The sequence below is a fragment of the Aspergillus saccharolyticus genome, assembly GCF_003184585.1.
Source record: "Aspergillus saccharolyticus JOP 1030-1 unplaced genomic scaffold BP01scaffold_24, whole genome shotgun sequence".
Taxonomy (NCBI): domain Eukaryota; kingdom Fungi; phylum Ascomycota; class Eurotiomycetes; order Eurotiales; family Aspergillaceae; genus Aspergillus; species Aspergillus saccharolyticus.
In genome coordinates, this window is record NW_020290634.1 from 385088 (window position 1) to 406469 (window position 21382).

At 53.2% G+C, this 21382-nt stretch overlaps 9 protein-coding genes across 9 annotated transcripts; 6 read left to right on the plus strand and 3 right to left on the minus strand.

Annotated features, from left to right (window-relative positions):
- Positions 1 to 388: 388 nt before the first annotated feature.
- On the plus strand, positions 389 to 1675 carry BP01DRAFT_271832 (putative cell cycle control protein (Cwf23); the record flags this gene model as incomplete). Its single annotated transcript, XM_025571395.1, has 1 exon — positions 389 to 1675. A coding segment is annotated over one exon (1287 nt), but the record flags the coding sequence as incomplete, so codon positions are not given.
- Positions 1676 to 1820: 145 nt separating this feature from the next.
- On the minus strand, positions 1821 to 3373 carry BP01DRAFT_358292 (YgfZ/GcvT domain-containing protein). The gene has a single exon (XM_025575395.1). The coding sequence runs from the start codon at positions 3346 to 3348 to the stop codon at positions 1924 to 1926; it is 1425 nt and encodes a 474-aa protein (XP_025429846.1). The 5' UTR covers positions 3349 to 3373; the 3' UTR covers positions 1821 to 1923.
- A 3717-nt stretch (positions 3374 to 7090) lies between these two features.
- Positions 7091 to 8176, plus strand: BP01DRAFT_322741 (DUF4112 domain-containing protein; the record flags this gene model as incomplete). Its single annotated transcript, XM_025572773.1, has 3 exons — positions 7091 to 7165; positions 7239 to 7453; positions 7515 to 8176. The coding sequence occupies 3 exons, from the start codon at positions 7091 to 7093 to the stop codon at positions 8008 to 8010; spliced, it is 786 nt and encodes a 261-aa protein (XP_025429847.1). The 3' UTR covers positions 8011 to 8176.
- Positions 8070 to 9390, minus strand: BP01DRAFT_94377 (uncharacterized protein). The gene is made up of 2 exons (XM_025580255.1): positions 9239 to 9390; positions 8070 to 9168 (listed from the first exon to the last, which is right to left on the minus strand). The coding sequence occupies exons 1-2, from the start codon at positions 9322 to 9324 to the stop codon at positions 8130 to 8132; spliced, it is 1125 nt and encodes a 374-aa protein (XP_025429848.1). The 5' UTR covers positions 9325 to 9390; the 3' UTR covers positions 8070 to 8129.
- A 142-nt stretch (positions 9391 to 9532) lies between these two features.
- BP01DRAFT_358294 (putative integral membrane protein (Ptm1)) lies at positions 9533 to 11995 on the plus strand. Its single transcript, XM_025575396.1, has 7 exons — positions 9533 to 9840; positions 9900 to 10097; positions 10163 to 10488; positions 10540 to 10580; positions 10630 to 10704; positions 10757 to 11367; positions 11424 to 11995. The coding sequence occupies exons 1-7, from the start codon at positions 9766 to 9768 to the stop codon at positions 11700 to 11702; spliced, it is 1605 nt and encodes a 534-aa protein (XP_025429849.1). The 5' UTR covers positions 9533 to 9765; the 3' UTR covers positions 11703 to 11995.
- Positions 11996 to 12565: 570 nt separating this feature from the next.
- BP01DRAFT_344166 (uncharacterized protein) lies at positions 12566 to 14282 on the plus strand (the record flags this gene model as incomplete). Its single annotated transcript, XM_025573550.1, has 2 exons — positions 12566 to 13043; positions 13092 to 14282. 2 exons carry the CDS (start codon positions 12566 to 12568, stop codon positions 14231 to 14233), a joined length of 1620 nt encoding a protein of 539 aa, XP_025429850.1. The 3' UTR covers positions 14234 to 14282.
- A 131-nt stretch (positions 14283 to 14413) lies between these two features.
- Positions 14414 to 15635, minus strand: BP01DRAFT_300103 (WD-repeat containing protein SWD2; the record flags this gene model as incomplete). Its single annotated transcript, XM_025571974.1, has 3 exons — positions 14414 to 15192; positions 15242 to 15467; positions 15531 to 15635. The coding sequence occupies 3 exons, from the start codon at positions 15633 to 15635 to the stop codon at positions 14414 to 14416; spliced, it is 1110 nt and encodes a 369-aa protein (XP_025429851.1).
- Positions 15636 to 16111: 476 nt separating this feature from the next.
- BP01DRAFT_322754 (putative mitochondrial oxaloacetate transporter (Oac)) lies at positions 16112 to 17786 on the plus strand. Its single transcript, XM_025572774.1, has 6 exons — positions 16112 to 16266; positions 16338 to 16412; positions 16498 to 16627; positions 16685 to 17156; positions 17214 to 17359; positions 17417 to 17786. Exons 1-6 carry the CDS (start codon positions 16250 to 16252, stop codon positions 17507 to 17509), a joined length of 933 nt encoding a protein of 310 aa, XP_025429852.1. The 5' UTR covers positions 16112 to 16249; the 3' UTR covers positions 17510 to 17786.
- A 1473-nt stretch (positions 17787 to 19259) lies between these two features.
- Positions 19260 to 20997, plus strand: BP01DRAFT_358298 (ribonucleotide-diphosphate reductase subunit RNR2). The gene is made up of 4 exons (XM_025575397.1): positions 19260 to 19416; positions 19495 to 19734; positions 19851 to 20184; positions 20237 to 20997. Exons 1-4 carry the CDS (start codon positions 19387 to 19389, stop codon positions 20836 to 20838), a joined length of 1206 nt encoding a protein of 401 aa, XP_025429853.1. The 5' UTR covers positions 19260 to 19386; the 3' UTR covers positions 20839 to 20997.
- Positions 20998 to 21382: the final 385 nt, after the last annotated feature.

Sequence of the window (21382 nt, forward strand, 5' to 3'; positions counted from 1 at the left end):
AATCTTATCAATACCTCGATTATTCATCCTGCTGCTCAATAAACATCAGAATACCTCTATAATATCGTAAAACACTTGACACTCACTATGAGTATAGTAAAAGTGCTGCGTCGAATCCGGACTCGAGAGAGATAAGAGTTACTACAGTATGGGGCAGACGACGGCTTTCCGCCACCGCCAGCGCCCTCCGCTCCGCATAACAATCAACTTTCACCCGTTCGCAACTTTCTCACTTCCACTTCTACTTTCACCCCAAAGGCACCTCACGCCCAATAACGCGCACCAAATCGTCGCTTAACGACTTCCACTTCCTGAAAATTTATTATCATTCATTCATACCGTCTGCTCCTTCCTCTCAACAAATCCACCACACAACACCATCGCAACAATGTCCTCCAAGGACGACCTCAAAGCCCACGCGGCCTCAACCGAAGACTTCTACGCCCTCCTCGACATCTCCCCCGCAGCAGCCGAAACCGAGATCCGACGCGCGTACCGCCGCACCGCCCTGAAATACCACCCGGACAAGATCGCCAACCCCACGCCGGCCGACATCGACAAGTTCCACCTCCTCCAGATCGCCTACGATGTGCTCTCCGACCCGGCTGTGCGGCAGCTCTACGACAATGCGCGGGAGGCACGCCAGCGCAAGCAGCGCGAGCGGGAGATGATGGACTCGGCGAAGAGGAAGATGCGCGAGGATCTGGAGGCGAGGGAGCGGGCGGGTGCGGCAGGTGCGGCGGGGATGGGCGGGCAGCAGCGCGGAGTGAAAAGGTCGTGGATGGGAACGGTGGATGGGGATGATGATGCAGAGGCCAAGCTGCAGAGGGAGATTGATCGCATCGCTGAGGATGGGCGGCGGAGACGGCGCGAGGCGGAGGAGAAGCTCAAGCAGGAGATGGAGGAAGAGGAGCGGCTGATACGGCAGGAGGAGGAAGAGGCCAGACGGGCGGCGGATCGGAGTAGTCAGAAGGTCGATCGGTCGCAGCAAGGGGGCGGCACGAATGTGCCTGAGTTGGACCGCGGCGTGAAGGTGCGCTGGGTGCGCGAGGGACGCGGGTTGGACCTGGATGCTGATCGCTTGAAGGCGCTGCTGGCTCCCTTTGGCAAGGTCGAGAACGTGCTGCTTCTCAAGGATAAGCGGCAGCGGCTGGGCGACAAGCGCGTGAAGCAGACTGTCGCGACGGGGGTAGTCATCTTCGCCTCGATCGTCAGCGCTCACGCTGCTGTTCTCGGTAGCGAGAAAAAGAAAGGAAGCCATACTGCCGACAGCGACTGGTCTGTCATCGAGTCGGTCTTCTGGGCATCAGGCGCTCAGCCCGAGCTCGGCACGGAGGTTGTCAACGGCGCCTCATCGCCAGCCCCCAGCCCAGCAGCAGACAGCGCTCCCACTCCGACAGCTCCCTCCAAACCTACTTTTAGCTTCGCTGGTCTGAAGGCTGCAAGCACTGGCAATGCTGCCAAAGGACCCGCAAAGGCACCCTCTTTCGGTTCCTTTGCCGGAGCAGCAGCTAGCTCTCCGAAGCCCGCGCCGAGTGCTGGCTCCACGAACGGATCGAGCGCACCAAGCCTGGAAGAACTGACCTTGATGCGCCTCAGAAACGCACAGCGGGAGAAAGAACGCAAAGCTCTTGAAGAGCAGCTGAGGAAGGAAGACGAAGCTGCTGATGCTGCTGATGCTGCTGAAGCCGCAGCCACCCGAGCCTCCTAAAGCTCATTACTCCATTCCCGACCATCTGCTGCAGACGTGTAATTTATTTATAGACGTGTTTTACTATAGCATAGAGATACCCATATTGAAGATTTTATGACGCTCACCACCTAGCTCACTCGCTTGTCCTAAGCAGTCTTCTGTCTAATTCATACATGATCATTTATCATACACTTGTTGTACATATACCCAAACTACACGACAAAGAACATCTACTCGTGCTGTCGGGAATCTTCTTCCTCCGCCAGCCGCTCCGCGAGCTCCCTCGCCCTCTGACCCTCGCTGATCGGGTCACGAGCACGAGCCTGCTGCGTCCCAGAAGCGATATACTCCCTCGTCCACGGCGGAACAAACGCCTTGATCTTAGCAGTGCGGGCCTCCATCGAACCATCCGCAGCTGCAACGTCCCAGCTAATCTTAAACTCCCGGTCCGGGGTAAATTGCGTAGCCTCACCGGTGAGAGCCACATCCGTCATCATCTCCAACCGACACAACGCCAGCCCAATATTCCCCACGCCAGCCAGGAACTTGCCCGCACTGCGCCCCTTCGACGGGCCCGCCTTGGAGATATCCAAGCCCAAGCCCTCGGGCGGTGCCGTCACCGCCGCCGCCGCCGACGAAGGATCATAAACGGGGAGGTCGCCCCCCCGCGTCGACGCGGGCAAATCATCCGCATACAGCTGGACAGGCAAGATGCGCTTGCGCACCACACCCGTGTGGCGGGTACGGATCGTCAGCTCCTGGCCGACGTAACAGCCCTTACGGAAATCAATCGCCTGGGCCATATCCATATTGCATTCGAGGGGCAGCGAGGCCGCGCGCAGGATCTCTGACTGGCCCTCGGCCACGCCGCGCAACATCCGTCGCACCGTGTATGATCCCAGACTGACCTCCTCGGAGCCCTCATCGAGCAAGGGCTGCTGCTGATGATGACCACTACCACTACCACGCCCGGCCGGCGCAGCATTCTCGAGATGCGTCCGCAGATCCGCCTCGCCGGGGGTGACAAGCCGAAGACCGAACCCGGGCGCCCGTGTATCCACGCAGCCGACCACGTTGGCCGGCCAGACCGGGGCCGCGGCCTCGGGGAAGTCTCCGGCCGACGCCGCCGCGCCCCCCATGCTGTATGCCGCCCAGCGCTGGTCGCCTTCGCCGGTGGGGTTGTGCGGCGTCCACGCGGCCCAGACCGTCCGCTCGTTCGGGTCGAGGAGCCGGAGTTGTAGTTTGGCGCGGAGTTTGTGTCGTTTGAGGTGCTTGAGAAGCGCGGGGAGCTCGGCCGTGTCTGCTTCGATGAGCCAGCCGGGTTGGTCGGCGGAGGCGTCTGGTCCGGTGGGGTAGATGAAGGCATCGTTCAGGATGCGGCCCTGTGAGTTGAGGAATGCGGTGTACGAGCCCTTGCCCTCTGCGCTCTTTTTGAGCATGTTCTGCGTGACAAGGCCCTGCAAAAACGAGGTGCTGTCGGGGCCCGTCACGCTGATGAGGCCTCGGTTTGTGAGTCGAGTATAGCCGGCTTCCGGCGGGGGCACGGGGTTCCCATTCTCGCCGCGCTGCTGCTCGTTCCGATGAAGTGTCGTGGAAAAATGCCGGCTACGACCGATGCAGCGAGTACACGCTCTGCGTGTCGAATGGGACAACATTCTTCTTTCGCGGAGTGACGCTGTGATTGCTTTGCTTAGAAATATGTAGATCCGGTAGGCTGTCGATATCCGCTGATAGGCGGTACGACGGGGCAGAATAGCAAGGTTATGACATAATCGCAGTCCTCGGCAAAACAGCAGGAGACCATTGGGATTCGGACATGATTACTGACGTCTAGATTGTTCAAACACCCAAGATACGCGAACAGATGTCACATTGCGCTGGAAAAATACCTCAAAATTGTGGCGTTAGCACTCGCTAATACTATTTATGTTCTAGAACTAACTATCTAAACCGACCCTGACCAGTGCCGAGTTCAACGGGCTGAGAAAGATCACCTGTTGCCTTTGGCAACACCTTCAAGAAATCCGAGTAGAAACGCCTTATTATCAGGCGAAGCAACCCGGCTCGAGAGAGGGAATTCCCCTTCCTCTGTCCCACTTGCGAAAGGAGACGCAGCAGTAATGTTCAGCGGAGTGAGTGGGCTGACGACGCCAGAGCCGCCCGAAGTCTTGGGTGCTGATGTGCTAAGCTCAGCAGGTGAGACGCCTGGTGACGCCGGTCCTTTCCCAAACAGTGACAGCAGTGCTTCCCTTTGGGCAGGTGTCTGACTTGGCCGGCGGGCAAAGTTCACTTGAGGCTGCGACTCCCTCCTGGGAATAGTAGCTGGAGCACCGGCTTGCTGCTGGTCTTCCTCGGCCACTTGAGTTTTCAAGGGCAGCAAGTCGATTATGTTCGGATTGTCGGAACGACGCAGGATCTGGGGCTGGAATGGCTTTGCCGGTTCCGGGGTGCCTGATTTGACTGTGCGGCTACGCGAAGGCGCACGGGATGACTGCGAAGATGTCGGTAGCGAGACCGGTTCTTTCCTGGCAGATTGTGGCCTGGACAGTATCGTGATAGGCGACGCCAATGTTTGCGCCTGATCTGATTTTTTGACCCTGCGAGCTGATCCATTCATTCCTCTCTTGGGCGAGGGCTTGGATGATGCGGCAGGCTGAGGAGCTCCTGACAAAGGACTCGGAACCGCGGGCGACTGCCGCAGATCTTTCGTGGCCGATGGTACTCTTCGATGGGCTGCTGGCTGGCGGGCGGGGCTGTGTTCCCCGCGAGGTCGCTGAAGAATCTGTTTTCTGGGTGGAGAGACCGACTGGCCTGGTAATTCTGCTGGGGCGGGGGTCGCTGAGATAGAAGAACCTCGGAGCAAACTTAGAAGCTGGTCCTGGTGTTCCGACGGCCGTCGGTCATGGGATTGCGCCTTCTCCGCCAGTGGAACTAGACTTGCATTAGATGTCTTGGGCGTCCTGTTGGAATCGTCTTTGAAAACGTTCAACAAAGCAAGAGAGTGGGTCGTAAGCTTCGGCGGCGGAAGCTTGCTTGCAGGGGGCACAGTCGCCCCCTGGATATTCGGCGCTTGAGCTGAATGAGAAAATCGAGGATCTCCTGTTTGCTGGTAAGGAGCCGGGCCAGGCACTTGACTTTGCGGCACGGTAGGCAGGTTCGCATGCACAGAATCATATCTTGGAGGATTCACCGGAATCTGCTCGAAGAACGGCGGCAATCCGTGGTAACCAGGTGGAGCGGCTGGGTGACCCATGCGAGCCGGTTGGGTAATCGGCGTTACACCGAGATTCGAAGCCGATGGACGAGATATCGGTGTCTGCGGATAGGGCAAGGGATTCATGGGCACAGGGCCGCGCGAATGTTGAGGTTGTTGCGGAAATCCAGGGAAGGCGGCCGTATCAGGGTAAGGTGGGCCCGTTGGCGGCAGGACCTCTGGCATTGAAAGTGGCGGCAGGTTCCTGTCAGGTTGAGGGCCTTGCGAAAGACTGTCTTGCGACGCACCACTCCTGAGAAGTTCAAGCAGGGCATTGGACTTCGAGGTAATAGTTCTGTGATCCGCAGGGGTAGCAACACTCGTAGGGTGATCTTGGATTGGAATACCGTTGTTGATGTTCAACAGACGCTTGAGGTGAGATGAAGCATCCTGCGAAGATGCGACTTCCGGCAAATCACTTGGGGTGGCCAATTGCGCAGGGAGCTGGTTAGGTGTGAAGCCGTTGATAGCCAACTCGTCCATTGACAGCTCTCCCTCGGTCTGGACAAGATGCCTGGAGCCTGGGTGAGCCTTGAGATCGGCTTTCTTCTGCTGAGCGATCCACTTCTTGAGTGGGTGCATGAAAGGAGCGACCATATAGAACTTGTTTGCATTCGCTACAACCAGCCCTTGCTCCTGCTGTTTGCTCTTCTTGAGGGTGGGCAGTTCCGAAAGCTTGTACCACTCGATCTTGCTGATCTCTTTCCGAGTACGAGGCTCGAAATGGGCATCTTGTGGCACACCACGAAAAACGTAGAGCCTCATATGCTGTTCTCTCATGGTGATCTCAATGTATTTGGCGTCCTTTTCATCCGGAACGAGCCCGGCCTCGCGAATGTCATAGCCGGTTTCTTCATAGACTTCACGGATCGCACAATCAATGTCCTTCTCACCCTTATTGATTTTGCCTCGCGGGAAACTCCAGTTAGCGCCCTTCTTCCAGCCTTTGACCAGGACTACCTCGTCCATCTCCTGGTTGAGCATAATTGCTCCGCGAACGGGTACACGAGTTTTATAAGCCAAGAATTCAGAAAAAGCGGTAATATGGTGATAGTGCGACCATTGCGACATCAACGGACAGTGCTGAAAGATGCGCAACGCGAATGCCTTCAGAGATAACGACGGCAGAGCCGGGTCGAGCGGCCGGATGAAGTCCTCGTAGAACCATTGTGCTTCCTCTACTTGAAAACAGATACGTTCAACCGATTCGAGTTCCTCACGTGGTAGATTGATGATGAAGCGGACACATAAGTCATCCAGCCCTGGGGGACCACCGTGTCAGCATCACTCGAGTCAGAGGCGGGCGGCGCAGATCATTGCGCGTCAAAAGGCCGAACTCACAGTCTTCCAACTGCATTTTTGTTTCTGTCATACTGGAAAACGTGGCTTAGCATCTCAACAGAGGTTTGTATAAGAAGACGGCTCTCCAGATAAGACGGAGAGAGCGCGAAACAGAGTGATGGAGGGGACAGCACAGCACGGCTGCAGCTTCAAGGAAGGGTTCTTGGCAGAGCGCCACCCCTGAAGGGTACTTTGGTGAGAGGGAATGAGACAGAGACGAAGGCGACTCAGTGATTTGATCACCGCGAAGATAGCTAATAGGAAAATAGGTAGTAAGAGATAGACTAAGGAAGGTAACTCTTCTCAGCTCGACACCCGACGACGGCCTGATCAGATTGAAGGAGAGAGCGCGGGTAAGCGCCAGACGGTCCGGGACGGGATCAATCATCGGGTGGTTCAATGGGGAGGGGGAAGTCATCCAGTCATGCGCCACAGCCGGTGGCGGAGCTACCCAATAATACTTGGGCAGGAACGATGGCTGGTGACTAGATGCCTTACGTAACAGCAGAAACAATCAAGCCGATGACGTCGGATGTTGCTCGTTCCTCGCGCATGATCTACGTTGAAGTCAACGACTGGTTGCAACAAGCTTTTTAAACCTGCTCAGTCCCCTACTTTGAGTGGATCTGACATTATACTTAGGAGAAATCTACGAGAGCGGGAAAAATCTCACTGCATCTTGAGAAACACAAATAGTGCATTGTTCACCTGAAACACCATCTCCTGGCAGACCTTTATCGGGCTCTGCAGGCAATACACCCTGAACGCACATTTGTGAAGTGCAATTGATCCCTTGACAAGCCATGACGACCCAGATTGCATCGCTGGTCGGCAAGAGAATCTTGGCCGAATCGGCAAGAAACCATTTTGGCACAGAGGTGAATCCCCTTCCCTACTTGCATAGACGATGTCTATTGTGATCCAGGTATTAAGAAGCGTCGTGTTTACCAGGATCCCTACTTTGAAGAAGTCCCGGCCTCCCGCATAGGACGAGCATTCGGCAAGAAGACACAGAAAAGGCGCAAAGCGATACCGCCAGGCTTATCGGAACACGACCAGAAAGTCTTGACGCAAGTCAAGAGACGGGCGTATCGACTGGACTATAGTCTGTTCAATCTGTGCGGCATCAGGTTTGGATGGGGAAGCGTGATTGGGTTGATTCCCTTGTAAGTTCTTCCCGAGGCCACCGAGGGTGGAAATCAGAGACTAATGCGCCGAGGACGCTAGTGCCGGAGATGCTGCCGATGCAGCACTTGCCTTGATGGTCGTGCGAACCTGCGACGGTATTGAGGGGGGTCTTCCTGCAAGCCTTCGCATGATGATGATGATCAACGTTGTGATCGATTTTTTTATAGGACTCGTTCCTTTTGTGGGTGACATCGCAGATGCTCTCTATAAGTGCAATACCAGGAATGCAGTGCTCTTGGAGAAGCATCTGCGGGAGAAAGGGGCCAAAGCGCTCTCAAAGCATGGCGGAAGGCACGATATAGTCGAGGACGCGAGTCTACCCGAGGAATTTGATCGATACCACAAGGATACCTTGGAGGAACCAAGGAGGCATCGGAGCAAGAAGCACTCTAGGACTGACGGTCCTGCGGTGCCCGAACCAGCAAAACGTCCACGGAGAAACCGGTCGCAAAGAAGATGGTTTGGCGGCGCAGCTCCCGAGGACGACGACCTCGAAAGAGGAGTCATCGATAATACGCAGTCCAGTAGGCCCTGATGAAAGGTCGCACAACTCACACGATAGATGCGAGGGAACACGGGATGCTTAATGAGTCGGGAAATTGTCACATAATCAAATGCTGCGTATCATAATTTTTAATGTTGCAATATCACTTTTTAACAGCTCAGATCGGGTCGAGATCGGGCGCATGCATAGCATATCTGGGAGGATAAATTGTCTGAATGTTGGCCTGTAGCCTGTGGCGCAACTGATGCCTCATTCGCATCGAACGTAAGGGCCCCGCAGAGATTACATTGCGGTCCAGCAGAAGAAGCGCCGGATGACTGTAACTTGCTTGCTGTTCTGGTTACGTTCAACATCACACCAGGGTACTTCTCGCCCTGTGTGAGGACATAACGAACCATCAACTCGTCGATAGAGAGGTTCTTTGTAAGCGTATTCTCCGAAGGCTGCTCATGAGGAATAATGAGTTCGGCGAGTTCAGGGAAGAAGCTAGCATAGTTGCGCAATTCAACAGTGAACAAGTCCCGGAGTGGGAAATTATACTCCAGTCCGAATGGTGACATTCCATCACACACCTGCCATGTGACTGCAGAGCCACGGCCTTTTGCAACATTTGCAAGTGTCTTGGCAGCCAGCTTGCTGTCTGAATCTCCCCATACTATGCCCCGACACTCCATTTTTTGTGCGAACGCAACGATAAGCCGATTGATCAGGATGTTGTCAATGTCGACCTTCGAAGTTGCGGTCGAGATAGATGCGCGAAAAACTTCCAGGCGTTCCTGGTTCGACAATGATGTTTGATCTTTGAAGTCCGCGTGTGCATACTGCGACATGACCTCGCCAATGTTCGGATCGAGATCAAAAATGCTGTGGAAAGGAACGGTGGTGAAGGAGCATTGGGGGAATAGCTTCTCCGCTAGACTGAAAGCTTCATCATGGGAAGGGATAGTGGGGGATATGGTCGAGGGATCGATTGTGAGGACAAGAAGCTCGTAGCCCTTGGGACCATGCGGCTTGAGGCGCATGGCTTCAATTTGTTCATGCAACATGTGCAGCAGAACTGTGGACGACAGCCCGTAGGAAAGTGGAAGTAGAAGTTTGCAGGGTCCATCTTGTGGCATGTTCCTCCTCAGACGATAGTTCTCCGTGCGCTTGAAGGGCTTGTATTTCACAAAGCGTACATAGCAGTCTCTAGAAGAGGGGCAATTTCTGTCAGCCACTGTAGCGCCAATTGGATGAAGATATTCTTTGAAAGACTTACTGACAGACATGACGGGTGCGCAAAATAAAGGCAGGTTGCGCCTCGCGGCAGTTCATGCAGCGATCCGGGATCTCCTTGCCTGGCATCTTGTCAGGTCGTCCTGTAGTTTTGATCAGACGACCGGTGGAAATGCGGTTCAACGGTAAGGTAGGTAAGTAGTAGTGATTGACAAGCAGCGGGAAGCCAATTGGGAAACCCAGCAGAAATTCTGCCTGGGACTTGGGCTTAGATAATCCGCATCGGCGGGACCATCAACACGCGCGGCTTCCCCGGTTTCAGCTTGTAGCCACGAATTCGTGCGATCGCTGTGCACATCTTCCCCCAAAGTGCTATAATTACGCAAACAAGGATCGATCGGTTCTGGGGAGTCTCTTCCTTTGTTCCTCGATCATCGAATCTCGGTGGTTCAGCTTTTCAGACGGCTGCACCCTCCTATGCTTCATAGCCGTACCCTGTCCTCTGCGCTCGGCGAATCCGGAGCTTTGTATCATCAGTAACCCACCGGCCAGCTCCTATTCATGGTCAGAATGAGAGGGTGGCTTCAAACTTTGGGCTTAACAGCCTTACTTGCGGGCCGAGTTCTTGCAAATGAAGTTGCTTTGGTGCGCTTCGCCTCATCCAATCCATCCTCCTATCTTTCTAACATATACGTTGTCTTTAGACACAAGATGAAGCCAGTCGGCAACGATGCTCGGGAATGTATAGCCGCAAAGCATGGGGTGGAAACGTGGACCCCTTCATCTTGACCAAGTTTGTTCAAGACTCGAGCGCCGGTGACAGCGATCCTCTCGTCAGTCTTGTTATCTTCGAATGGACCGATGAAAACCTCATTGGGCGTCCTGTACCCGGCGATTCCGACGTACGTCTTTCACTGCACAAGGAGGGACTGTTGCTTGGATGTCTTCTAACTAGCAATCGATTTAGGTGATCGAAACGATTTGCGATGAAGCGAGCGTGCAAGCGAACTTGTGCAACGAGGATCAGATTGGATCATTTATTCTTGCTGCAAACGCCACCGAAGCCGCCAAATTCCCCATCATTACGCAGGCTGTGCATCTGAGCAACCCGACTGCCATCAACTATCCGATCAAGAAGACCGGTTTCTATTGTGTGAGCACATACGGATACTCTGGACGCGACTACAAGGCCGTTGTGGAATTCAGGAACTCATATGGAGAGCTCCCAGCTGCGCAAATTGCGAAGCTGCCGTTCTATGGAGGCTTGACCATTGTCTATGCTGTGGTCGGAGCGTACGTATACAAGACGTAAATTGAACTTTTCACTTGAGCTGACGAGCATAGGTTCTGGGCTTTTCTATATGTGCAAAATCGCCACGATATCTGTGAGTGAACAACCCGTGGTTGGAAGGCAACCTTGACTGACAACGGCAGTGCCTGTACAAAATTACATTACTGCGATCTTGGTCTTCCTGATTGTCGAGCAGGCAATGACCTGGGGATTCTATGGTCTGTTGGACCCAGCTCCCTCTATCCTTAGTGCAATTCTGACAAGATACAGAGTACCAAAATGTGCACGGCTTAAATGCTGGCGCAAAAGCTTTGATGGTCATAGTAGCCGTCCTTAATGCAGGTCGAAACTCCTTCTCGTTTTTCCTTCTATTAATCGTGTGTATGGGTTACGGCGTTGTGAAGCCTTCGCTTGGGCGAACCATGATCTACGTCCGCGTTCTCGCCATCACTCATTTTGTCTTTGCCGTGATATATGCTGTCGCGAGTCTGTCAATCACTCCTGATAGCGCTGGTCCACTTGTGCTGCTCATTGTTCTGCCACTTGCCGGAACACTGACTGCTTTCTACGTCTGGACGTTGAACTCGTTGAATGCCACGATGAAGGATTTGATCGACCGGAAGCAAAAGGTGAAGGCCATGATGTACAAGAAGCTGTGGTGGTGCATCCTCGGTAGCATTATCGTCATTTTTGGCTTCTTCTTCCTGAACTCGATCAACTTTGCCGGACACAGTGAAGCAAGCTTTGTTCCTGAGCACTGGAAGACTAGATGGTTTGTCCTCGACGGCTGGCTCAACATTGTCTATCTCTTTGACATTGGGTTCGTTGCCTATCTGTGGCGTCCTACTGCCAACAACCGACGCTTCGCCATGAGTGATGAGGTGAATCTTGCATTCTTAGTGACTAGTTTACGAAGTGTTGCTAACAAGATTGGTAGATTGCTCAAGATGACGATGGCTTCGAAATCAGGTCTTTCGGTAGTGCTTTGGATGAGGAAGACGCTCTTGGTGGTCTTGAGGAACACTCTGGTCATGAACAGCGCCGCGACCTGTCTCCTATCCCGCCCAAGCCCGTCCCTTCTGCATCGCGTCCGCGCGAGTCCCTTGATGGAGAGACTATCTTTGCAGTTGGTGAAGACGGTGACAAGTGGTCAGATGACGAGGACGAGTCACCTCGCAACTCCGGTGAGAGACAGCGCCTCACTGGCAAGCATTAGATGGCGATGTCAACACTGCAGGAAAGCTTGAAGCTGCGGTGCATAACCACAGCGTTTGTGGCCCTACGAGCTTGACCCTGCAACCCCAGAGAGATCTTGTCGTGTTGGAATGGAAGCTCAGTGTCGCTCTCAATCTGCTTGAAGGCATATCATGGCGTTTGGCTAAGGTGAATTCCCAGTGAGTTTGGTTTTTAGCCTTCAGTTTCTTTTTCATTGATGAGGGATGAAAAATATTTGTTGTCCCATATGTATAAAGTCTGCTTAATAGTTCAAAATGGAATTGGCTTCAGCACATCTTGATGGAAAGTTCGACCAATTCAGCAAATTCATAGGATAGTTCGAAGAGTTAACTGTTTCTCTGCGTTAATGAATGCCACTCACTGACAGTAGTTATCCTTGCTACATTACTGCGTGCCGCGGCCCGCGTGGTTTTTAGCCTAAAGAGGCACAGCTAGAGCTTGAGCTGAGCAGCTAGTCTCATTTCAATCTACAATCTACAATCTACAATCTACAAACTACAAATTACAAATCTCACTATATACACCCATGACTCACTGCTGGACTTCTTGAAATTCCCCCTGATTCTATGAACAATTTCCTTCTCGAATAAATCTAGTAATCAATTTTGCGCAAATCACTCGACCTTGGCATAGTATCACCACACCCGCTCCGAACCAAACCCCGCGCTGCGGTCGCAACCTCCGCCTCACCAAACAACCCCACTACATTCCCCCGGGCCTCCAAGCTCCAGCACCACTTCCACACCTAGACATACCCAAAAAAAAGGAAAAAAAAAAAAACGATATCACACCTGAAAGTAATCCAACCCTGTTCTCAAGATGACACCCACCGACCCACTCTCAATGCGCAACATCGACACCAGCACCAGCACCAGCGACAGCATCAGCGACAGCACAACCCTCTCCACCACGCTCGTAACGCGCTGCCGCACACTCCTATCCGACCTCGACGCCCTACAATCCCTCCTTGTGCAAACGCAACGCAACCCCCAAATCGTGGAAGTGCGCTCGCTGCGCTCCAGCGTGCTTTCCGAGCTGCGCACGTTGGAGAAACTCGACGCGCAGATTCGCGAGGTAACAGCAGCGAACGCACAAGCCGTAGCAGCAGCAGCAGCCGCCAGTCTTCAACAAATCGAAGATGGAGTGGATGGTGGCGGCGCCGGCGACGACGACGAGGTGAGGTCGCGGGTGGTGCATGCGTTGCGGTCGTCGAATTTGCCGTTCTATGAGGCGGTTTGGGCGATTGCGAGGGGTTCGTGTTCGGGGTTGGTGGCGTTTGGGAAGCGGTTTTATTGGGGGGTGGAGGAGGAGGGGTTTCAGGGTGATGGGAAGAGTGGAGGGAAGGGTGGTGAGGCCCGGGCTGGCGGAGGGGGCAAGAGGGCGAGCAAGGATAAGAAGAAGAGTGTGTTTGTAGATATCGTGGCGGATGATGGGGAGGAGTGGGTGAAGGTGTCGACTATCTCGGAGACGAGGTTGTTGTTCGAGATGGCGAAGAAGGGGTGGGAGGCGGACGAGTCGGACGAAGATGGGGAGGAGCCTAGGACGGTGCTACGGAATTATGATGATGGGATGGACACAGACGACGACGATGATGATCAGATTGAGCTGGTGAAGCTCGCTAGTGATATGCGGAAAGCGGCTAACGTTACGAGGGTGAGGTATAGAACGCCGCGGCTGCGGTTTGTCATTCCCAAGATAGAGGAAGGCTCGAGTCCGGAGATAGATGAGCTTTTGAAGGTCCTACGCGGGTATGGGATTGAAGTGACTTGTGGGGAGAATGTATATTCTTCGCAGAACGAGACCACAAAAGCCGAGGCGCTGCTAAGGCTGCTTCCTAAGCCATTCAAGCGGTTCACGCCTACTCTAAATGTGGACTGTACATTATTGCTGGCAGCAGTCTCGGACCTTTCGCATTACAAGAATATTTCCACCTCTCCCATTCATCACAGGGCCATCAATCGGCAAATTGAGATCGAGCATACCCGCCCACTGCTCCCCACAGAGTTGTGGCCCGCAATGGTAGGCCGTGATCTGGTGTGCACCGAGGAGGCCGCTCAGAGGATGCAGGAAATCGTCAACATCATCGGCACGGAGACTGAAAAGGAGCGAATGAGGATCTTGTTGGGTATAGGGTCGTTTGGTGACCTTTGTCGAGAGGACCTCACTGAGGCCTACCAGAAACTATCTGATTATGAAATTCCTGCTGACTGGAGACTACCTCTCAGAGCAGTCAATGCGACGTCGACAATAGCTTCTGCGAAGGATCTTGCCAAACTTCCGCCTGTCTATGAAAAGGTTGAGAAAGTGCTGTCGGATATCAACCATAGCGTCTTCCTGTATGGTTGGGCTGCTGGTGTGGTGACTATATCAAGCAACCGCACGGTGGTAAAACAGATCGAATCCATTATCGAGAAGAACAGAGGGGCAGACGATGGTCTAGAGGGGCCTGCAATCTGGGTGTGCGATACAGCGAGGAGTCTGATAGGGAAAGAGAAGGGTCGCAAAGACTAGAAATTATCATCGGCATGCATTAGATAATAGATCAGTCCGCACAAAGAGCATATAGAGTCATTACCAATCTTCGAATGCGTCCTTGTTTCGATTGATGAGGTGGAAGCCTGGGTGGTTGAGATTGTCCCGTGATAGCATTGGCCGCAAGGGAGGTGCTATTGGCCGTAACAGACAGAAACCTTACTTCTCGGCAGGCCGGGAACCGTCCTCTGGGAGCCAGAAGACGACTTCTTTGTCGGCGGATGCCAACATGTTGTAGCGGGGATTGTATTCCACGAGGGCAACTCGGCCACGGTGGGGCAGCTTCGCCATTGGCTGCAGCAAGCCGTTGGCATCAGGAGTCTGCTGTAGGTCCCATACCAAGATGTCCGGCTGATCTCCAGAGCCACCGATGACATACCGCCCGTCGGGCGAGAAGCACGCATCTCCCTGTCCCAGAGGCTTTCCAGTGGTGGAAACGGGCGCAGCCCGACCCGGGGATCCAGCCCGACCAATTAAGAATGCTTTCACGGATCCATCAAAGGCATCGAGAACAAAATGTCCATGATAATCTGTGCCCACCAGCAAGTACTTCCCGTCGTTGGAAAATTCAAGTCGGGTCCATGCTCTTCCGCGCGTTGACGGAGTGTATCGTTCCTCGTGGGGCGCAAGATCGAAAGTTGAGAAAGGAGACTTGTCGTAATTGCGGTGATCATATAGCATGATGGAGGAAGTGGACTGCGAAGCGACTGCAATGACCGACGCCGATGGGTCGAAGGCAACAAGGTACGGCGTTGCAAGGTTCAGCCTACCCTGGGCGTTTCTGGAGCCTAGATCCCATAGTGCGATGGTATCGTCCTTAGAGCACGAGATGAACGAATCACCGCCAGGGGATAGAGCCAAGCAGGTGACTTTATCAGTATGGCCAGAGAAATACCGCACATATCCTTCATTATGTAGGTCAAGCAGCCGCAATGAATCTGAAGGAATGAGTAAGTAGTAAAGCGAGAGACCAAGTATGCGACGTACCATCGACTTTCGTGCTCGCATGAAGAACTTGACGGGAATGGTGCGTGAATCTCGCCAGATGAGCTCCGTACTTCTTGCTAGGTACCGATTTTGTAGACTTGCCCTCCTTGATGTCGAAAACCTGAATCATATCGTCGTCACCAGAAGCCACCAGGTAATCGCCCTGATCATCGAAATCCAAAGACGTCACATAGTTGGCAGGTTCCTGCTTCGAGGGTCGAAATGCCTATGACAGTGAAGAATATTAGAGAATCAGCGCATAGAGCACCGACTTGATCTTGAAGCTCACCTTGGCCGGACGAAAGCTCCGGATGATGTCCGACACTTTCTGAGTCTGGAGCATCGGCTGCTGCGCTTGCTGTTGCGCTGCGGGTTGTGATTGTACCTCCGCCATGGCTGGAGCTAAATGAGCAGCGATTGCGGTGTCGGGAGATGAACAAGATAATGTGTGGTTTGTTTGCAAGGCAAAATGGAGTTATGCAATTCTGGATCTTGCAATGGATTGCTCTGCGATGCTCTCACGAGAGCTTTATCAACACCGACAAACGCGCCGTCTCCAGCCCGTTTGTTCGCGTTGGAAGCTCTGTCGAAACAACATTGTTCCGCCCCGCTGGCTATAGTCGGGGTCACTAAATGCTGAGCTAAGCAGATCGGCCGATGGTCGGAGGCCCCGTGCGGAAAATGCAGCATGTTGGACCAATGATGAACCACGGAATCCGAGCCGATCCCCAAGTCGGCCCCCAAGGCTGGATCAATCGCCCGCATGAAATGTTCACGTTGGCTCTGCATCCTTCGAGCGGCTGAATAATGTCTCACTGTGTCATCTTTGACAACTAACGAAAGCTAGAATCTCATCTTACACTTCACCCCCCCTCCCCGCTCCCAAATTTTTGTTTCCTCCAGTACAGCTAGACATCTCCGCTCTCTCTACACAGTCTTGACCCCAGCATCTTGCGCGCAAGGACCAGTCGACTCGCCTCCGCTAGCGGAGACGAATTCTGAGCAGCCATGTCGACAACGACAGGGTTTGTCGCACTCTACACAATGGACTTGCCCCTTCTCGCACTCGCGCTGACTCGATCGGACTTCTATCTAGAGCTTTTCTTGCAGGAGGTGTCGCAGCATGCGGTGCAGTCACGGTAACTCACAGCTTCGAGACGGTCAAGATTCGGTACTGTCGCACTACTCCTCTCCTTTCCCCTCGCCTTCCGGTCGGCGCTACTTCCTGAATTGGTCTGATTCGGTTGAAACTCTAGTTTACAATTGCAAGGAGAGCTGCAGTCTAACAGCGATGCGGTCAAGAAGTACCGGGGTGTTTTCCACGGTGTCAAGGTTATCCTGCAGAACGAGGGCCCTCGCGGTCTTTTCCGGGGTATCGGCTCTGCCGTAAGCATTGCTCACCAGCAGAATATAGAATATCCGGCGAACTAATATCCGCTCTAGTATATCTATCAAGTTCTCCTGAACGGTTGCCGGCTCGGATTCTACGAACCTCTCCGCGGAGCCATCACGAATGCGGTCTACAAAGACACTCAGATTCAGTCCATCGGCATCAACGTCTTCGCAGGTGCTGCCTCGGGTATCATTGGCGCTGCAGCTGGTTCGCCATTCTTTCTTGTCAAGACTCGTCTACAATCCTTCTCGCCCTTCCTTCCTGTCGGCACACAGCACAACTATCGCAACTCTTTCGATGGGCTGAGCAAGATCTACAAGACCGAGGGTGTCAAGGGCTTATACCGTGGTGTTGGCGCAGCTATTGTGCGCACTGGTTTTGGTAGCTCGGTTCAGCTGCCGACCTACTTCTTCGCCAAGCGTCGCTTAACCAAGCACCTTGGTATGGAAGATGGACCGGCCCTGCACTTGGCTAGCAGCACGGCCTCCGGCTTTGTTGTTTGCTGTGTCATGCATCCTCCTGGTATGATTGAACGAGTTCGCCATCTCAGCAATGTGGCCTAGCTGACCAGTTTCGCAGACACCATCATGTCGAGAATGTATAATCAGACCGGTAACCTTTACAAGGGCGCATTTGACTGCTTGTTCCAAACCATTCGCACAGAGGGCATTCTTGCAATCTACAAGGGCTATTTCGCCCATCTTGCCCGCATCCTGCCCCATACCGTAAGTCAAAGCAATGTTCATCAAAGACCGTCAACAGATTTGCTAACTGAATCCTAGATTTTGACACTGAGCTTGGCTGAACAAACCAACAAATATATGCGTAGACTCGAGGACCGGTTCCTCTCGGACTCGCTCAGGGCTCGACTGTAAATAAAAGACGTTTGTCCAGCGGCATTGGCTTACCTGCTTATCGTGCGAAGACATTTATAGAGGCATTTCGGTATATTCGATCAGGGTTTAGTGGTTGAGTGTTAGCATCTGTTTGCTCGGCGTGTTGTGTACATAGGGCGTTTCAGCTTCGTTAGTCGGGTCATGTTAGGTCGCATTGACCTCGAAGCAACATAGAGCTAGATTTTGTGGAAGCTGAGGCATATTAAACCGTACATTCGGCGGTATCTGCGTGAGATTGAAGGATATACATCCTTGGATGAGACAAAGACGGATGTTAGATGACGAAGGACAATCTAAGGTAACACGAGACAACTTACCAGTGACGGTAACCTCATACTTGGCAGTCTGGAACTTCCAGAGAGCGACATCGATGGTGATACCACGCTCACGCTGGGACTTGAGCTTGTCAAGAACCCAAGCGTACTCAAAGACGGGACGACGCTACAAGATTCAGGTGAGACGAGTTACCCTCATTCTGGGACCTCAAGTGGGCCCTTGTGCAACCCCCAATGTCTAGTTCGCACTAATATTGACCAGGTTGTCCGGGATGACATCGCCGCTGTGCACATGTTCCTTCCGTCGGATCGGCAGCGCGAAGCACGACGCTTTGTGTAATCTGTACTCCGTAGAGACAGGCTCATCCTACGGCGTGCCTTATCATTTCTCTCACGCGAGAGACTTGTACTTTCTTTATTTTCCGTGAAGTCGTAAAAGTTCTTTGAACCATCAATGGCTCTACTGTCACCAGGCGCTAGAGCTCAGACAAATTGCAATTTCATCTCAGGCATCAATAGTCAACACACGGCAGACGCGTCTCGGACTGGCAGGACGTCATCCCCGACCGAACGGAAACAAAATCTCGACCAGGAACCCACAATTTGCGGCGCCAGAACTCGCCATGAAATCTGGTCCGGATCCAGGCTACCGCATCAGGATAGAAAGCGACGCAGAAAGACCCAGAGAAGGCCCGTAATTCCGTGGTGGAGCGGTTGGAGCAAAACTGTTTCTCCGTTTGGATTGCGGACAAAAAGCGCGTCGCGTTCTGTTGGTGAGCACAGACATTAAACTAGGGAAAAGTTCACCTCGGATTTAAGTCAGTGGGGATCGGCAGCTGAACTCAGCTTGGTTGCTCAGGATGCCGTAAACGCTGCCTAAGCAACTGCAGTCATCTGTAAGGTACGGGAGAACCGGTGAGGGGTCCAAGTATGAGGGGCAGACATCAACACTTATTTGCAACAACGGAGAATGTTATTCTACAGAATCAAACGGAGCAAAAGCAATGTTCAAGGGTGACCAGACGCGAGATCTTGATCGCGTGTGTTTGATCAGATAAGATAGGGGGCAGTGACGAGACCCAACAAGGAATAGTGCGACGAAACACGAACACGCTAGAGTAGGGAAGTGAGAACAAGCGGTAGGGACGGCTCAAGTCATAATGACCAGCGCAGTGCGTACCTGTCCAGCAATGTGGAGAGAGCTGCAAAACTTGCTGCAGCTGTTGGAGCAGTGGAGATCTAGAGCACCTCGGATGGGCGACTGGCCGGTGGTCTGAGAGCTGAAATGGGAATGTAAGACGTGAAGACGCGACGGCATCAACAAACTGGGTCCGGATCAATACTTGTTCCCGCCAGCCACCGGGGCCCAAGTCGCGCCAAATCACGTGCGACGTGACTTAGCCCGTCGCGCTAAGAATCACGCTTCTCGTCTCATGCAAGTATTTCTGTCTGCTTGTCCCTCCCCTTCGAAGCTCATTTTCTTTCACTCCAGTCTATCACGATCAATTGTCTGGTGTGCTGCTGTGTCGGTGTGAACAATTGTCTCTATCTACTTGCCCCACATCTCCTTACACTCTCACAATGTCCGCACAACTCACTCCCTCCAAGCAGGTAGGTGATGTCACGTCCTGCCTCCCTCTGATCGACGCGTAGACGCGAGCAATTCAGCCCACTAACCTTGATGCATAGGCTGCGTCCTCGCTTGAGAACCTCAAGATGAGCGATTCTCCCGTTAAGAAGCTCAACTTCAACACTGCTGGCAAGGAGAACGCTCCCGCCACCGTCGACCTCTCTGCCGAGAAGGCCGTTGCCGAGAAGCCCGTCGAAGCTCCTAAGGTTGCTCCTGGTATCAAGGAGTTCGAGGCCAATGAGCCTCTTCTTCAAGAGAATCCTCACCGTTTCGTTCTCTTCCCCATCAAGTATCACGAGGTCAGTCGACACGTCCTTCACGCGTCACGCGTAAAGTGGTTTTTTTTTTTCTCTCCTTCGGGAGTCTCCACTCGCGTCGAGACTAGCGCGCTAACGTTGATTTTCGCGACTTGCAGATCTGGCAGATGTACAAGAAGGCCGAAGCCTCTTTCTGGACCGCCGAGGAAATCGATCTCTCCAAGGATTTGCACGACTGGAGCAACCGCCTCAACGATGACGAGCGCTATTTCATTTCTCACGTCCTTGCTTTCTTCGCCGCCTCCGACGGCATTGTCAACGAGAACCTGGTGGAGCGTTTCAGCGGCGAAGTTCAGATCCCCGAAGCTCGTTGTTTCTACGGGTTCCAGATTATGATGGAGAACATCCACTCCGAGACCTACTCCCTCCTCATCGATACCTACATCAAGGAGCCCAAGCAGCGCAATTACCTTTTCGACGCCATTGATAACAGTATGTATATGGCGCCTGGACTGTGATTGGCGGGGATGCTAACGTGCTGCAGTTCCTTGCATTCGCAAGAAGGCCGATTGGGCCATCAGGTGGATCCAGGACCGCGAATCAACTTTCGCCCAGCGCCTCGTTGCTTTCGCTGCCGTTGAGGGTATCTTCTTCTCTGGCTCTTTCGCTTCTATCTTCTGGCTCAAGAAGCGTGGCCTGATGCCCGGTCTCACTTTCTCCAACGAGTTGATTTCCCGTGATGAGGGTCTTCACACCGACTTTGCTTGCTTGCTCTTCTCCCACCTCAACAACCGCCCCAGCAAGCAGATGGTCGAGGACATTATCGTCGAGGCTGTCGGTATTGAGCAGGAGTTCCTGTCGGACTCTTTGCCCGTTGCCCTGCTGGGCATGAACGCCAAGCTGATGTGCCAGTACATCGAGTTCGTTGCCGACCGCTTGCTGGTCGCTCTGGGTAACAAGAAGTACTACAACTCCACCAACCCCTTTGACTTCATGGAGTCGATCTCCCTGGCTGGCAAGACCAACTTCTTCGAGAAGCGTGTCGGTGACTACCAGAAGGCTGGTGTCATGGCTAGCACGAAGAAGAAGGAGGAGGAGGAGACCAGCGCCTCGTCCGGTGGTCTGAACTTTGATGAGGACTTTTAGATTGATGCCACGATATACCCGGTTGTCGGCACAGCCATGGCTACGAATAATTCTGTTTGGTTTTGTGTTATGAGCTTTGAGTTACACGCATGGGATTGGCGTTGGTTGGCGGGCTTGTTTACTGTATTTAGCTAGGAATGTACATTGGATATGACTTGATCTTGGAAGAGAGTAGATCGTAATGAGGATCAGGACTGACTGATCCGATAGAGTATGAAGTATATCTTTTCTCATCTCGACCAACTTATATTTGACTGCAGTTGCTCCACAGGACAATCCGCACAATCCACCGGGTATCTCAATCCTCTCTTCTGCCAAGTGCTTCAATAGCCCATGTTCGACATCTAGACCTCTGGCAAGCTAACCATGCAGGTTCCATTCAGAGTACAGACTTCAATAGCCCCTGACCGAATACCCCACACTCAATCCTCAAACCCCTCCATACCCATACCTCCAATACAATCCCCCCCCCACACGAATCAATTATCACCGCTTCCCCTTCCCCCCCTTCTTCTTTCCCTTTCCCTGCCCTTGCCCTTGCCCC

Bases quoted from the DNA above. Each gene is read 5' to 3' on its own strand.
- BP01DRAFT_358298 (XM_025575397.1), top strand. From the start codon at position 19,387: ATGTCCGCACAACTCACTCCCTCCAAGCAG. The intron at 19,417-19,494 runs GTAGGTGATGTC...CTTGATGCATAG, and splicing joins AACTCACTCCCTCCAAGCAG to GCTGCGTCCTCGCTTGAGAA. The intron at 20,185-20,236 runs GTATGTATATGG...AACGTGCTGCAG, and splicing joins TTTCGACGCCATTGATAACA to TTCCTTGCATTCGCAAGAAG.
- BP01DRAFT_94377 (XM_025580255.1), bottom strand. From the start codon at position 9,324: ATGCCAGGCAAGGAGATCCCGGATCGCTGCATGAACTGCCGCGAGGCG. The intron at 9,169-9,238 runs GTAAGTCTTTCA...CCCCTCTTCTAG, and splicing joins CGCACCCGTCATGTCTGTCA to AGACTGCTATGTACGCTTTG.
- BP01DRAFT_358292 (XM_025575395.1), bottom strand. From the start codon at position 3,348: ATGTTGTCCCATTCGACACGCAGAGCGTGTACTCGCTGCATCGGTCGT.
- BP01DRAFT_322754 (XM_025572774.1), top strand. The intron at 16,413-16,497 runs GTACTGTCGCAC...TTGAAACTCTAG, and splicing joins TTCGAGACGGTCAAGATTCG to TTTACAATTGCAAGGAGAGC. The intron at 17,360-17,416 runs GTAAGTCAAAGC...ACTGAATCCTAG, and splicing joins CCCGCATCCTGCCCCATACC to ATTTTGACACTGAGCTTGGC.
- BP01DRAFT_358294 (XM_025575396.1), top strand. From the start codon at position 9,766: ATGAGAGGGTGGCTTCAAACTTTGGGCTTAACAGCCTTACTTGCGGGC. The intron at 9,841-9,899 runs GTGCGCTTCGCC...CGTTGTCTTTAG, and splicing joins TTGCAAATGAAGTTGCTTTG to ACACAAGATGAAGCCAGTCG. The intron at 10,489-10,539 runs GTACGTATACAA...TGACGAGCATAG, and splicing joins GTCTATGCTGTGGTCGGAGC to GTTCTGGGCTTTTCTATATG.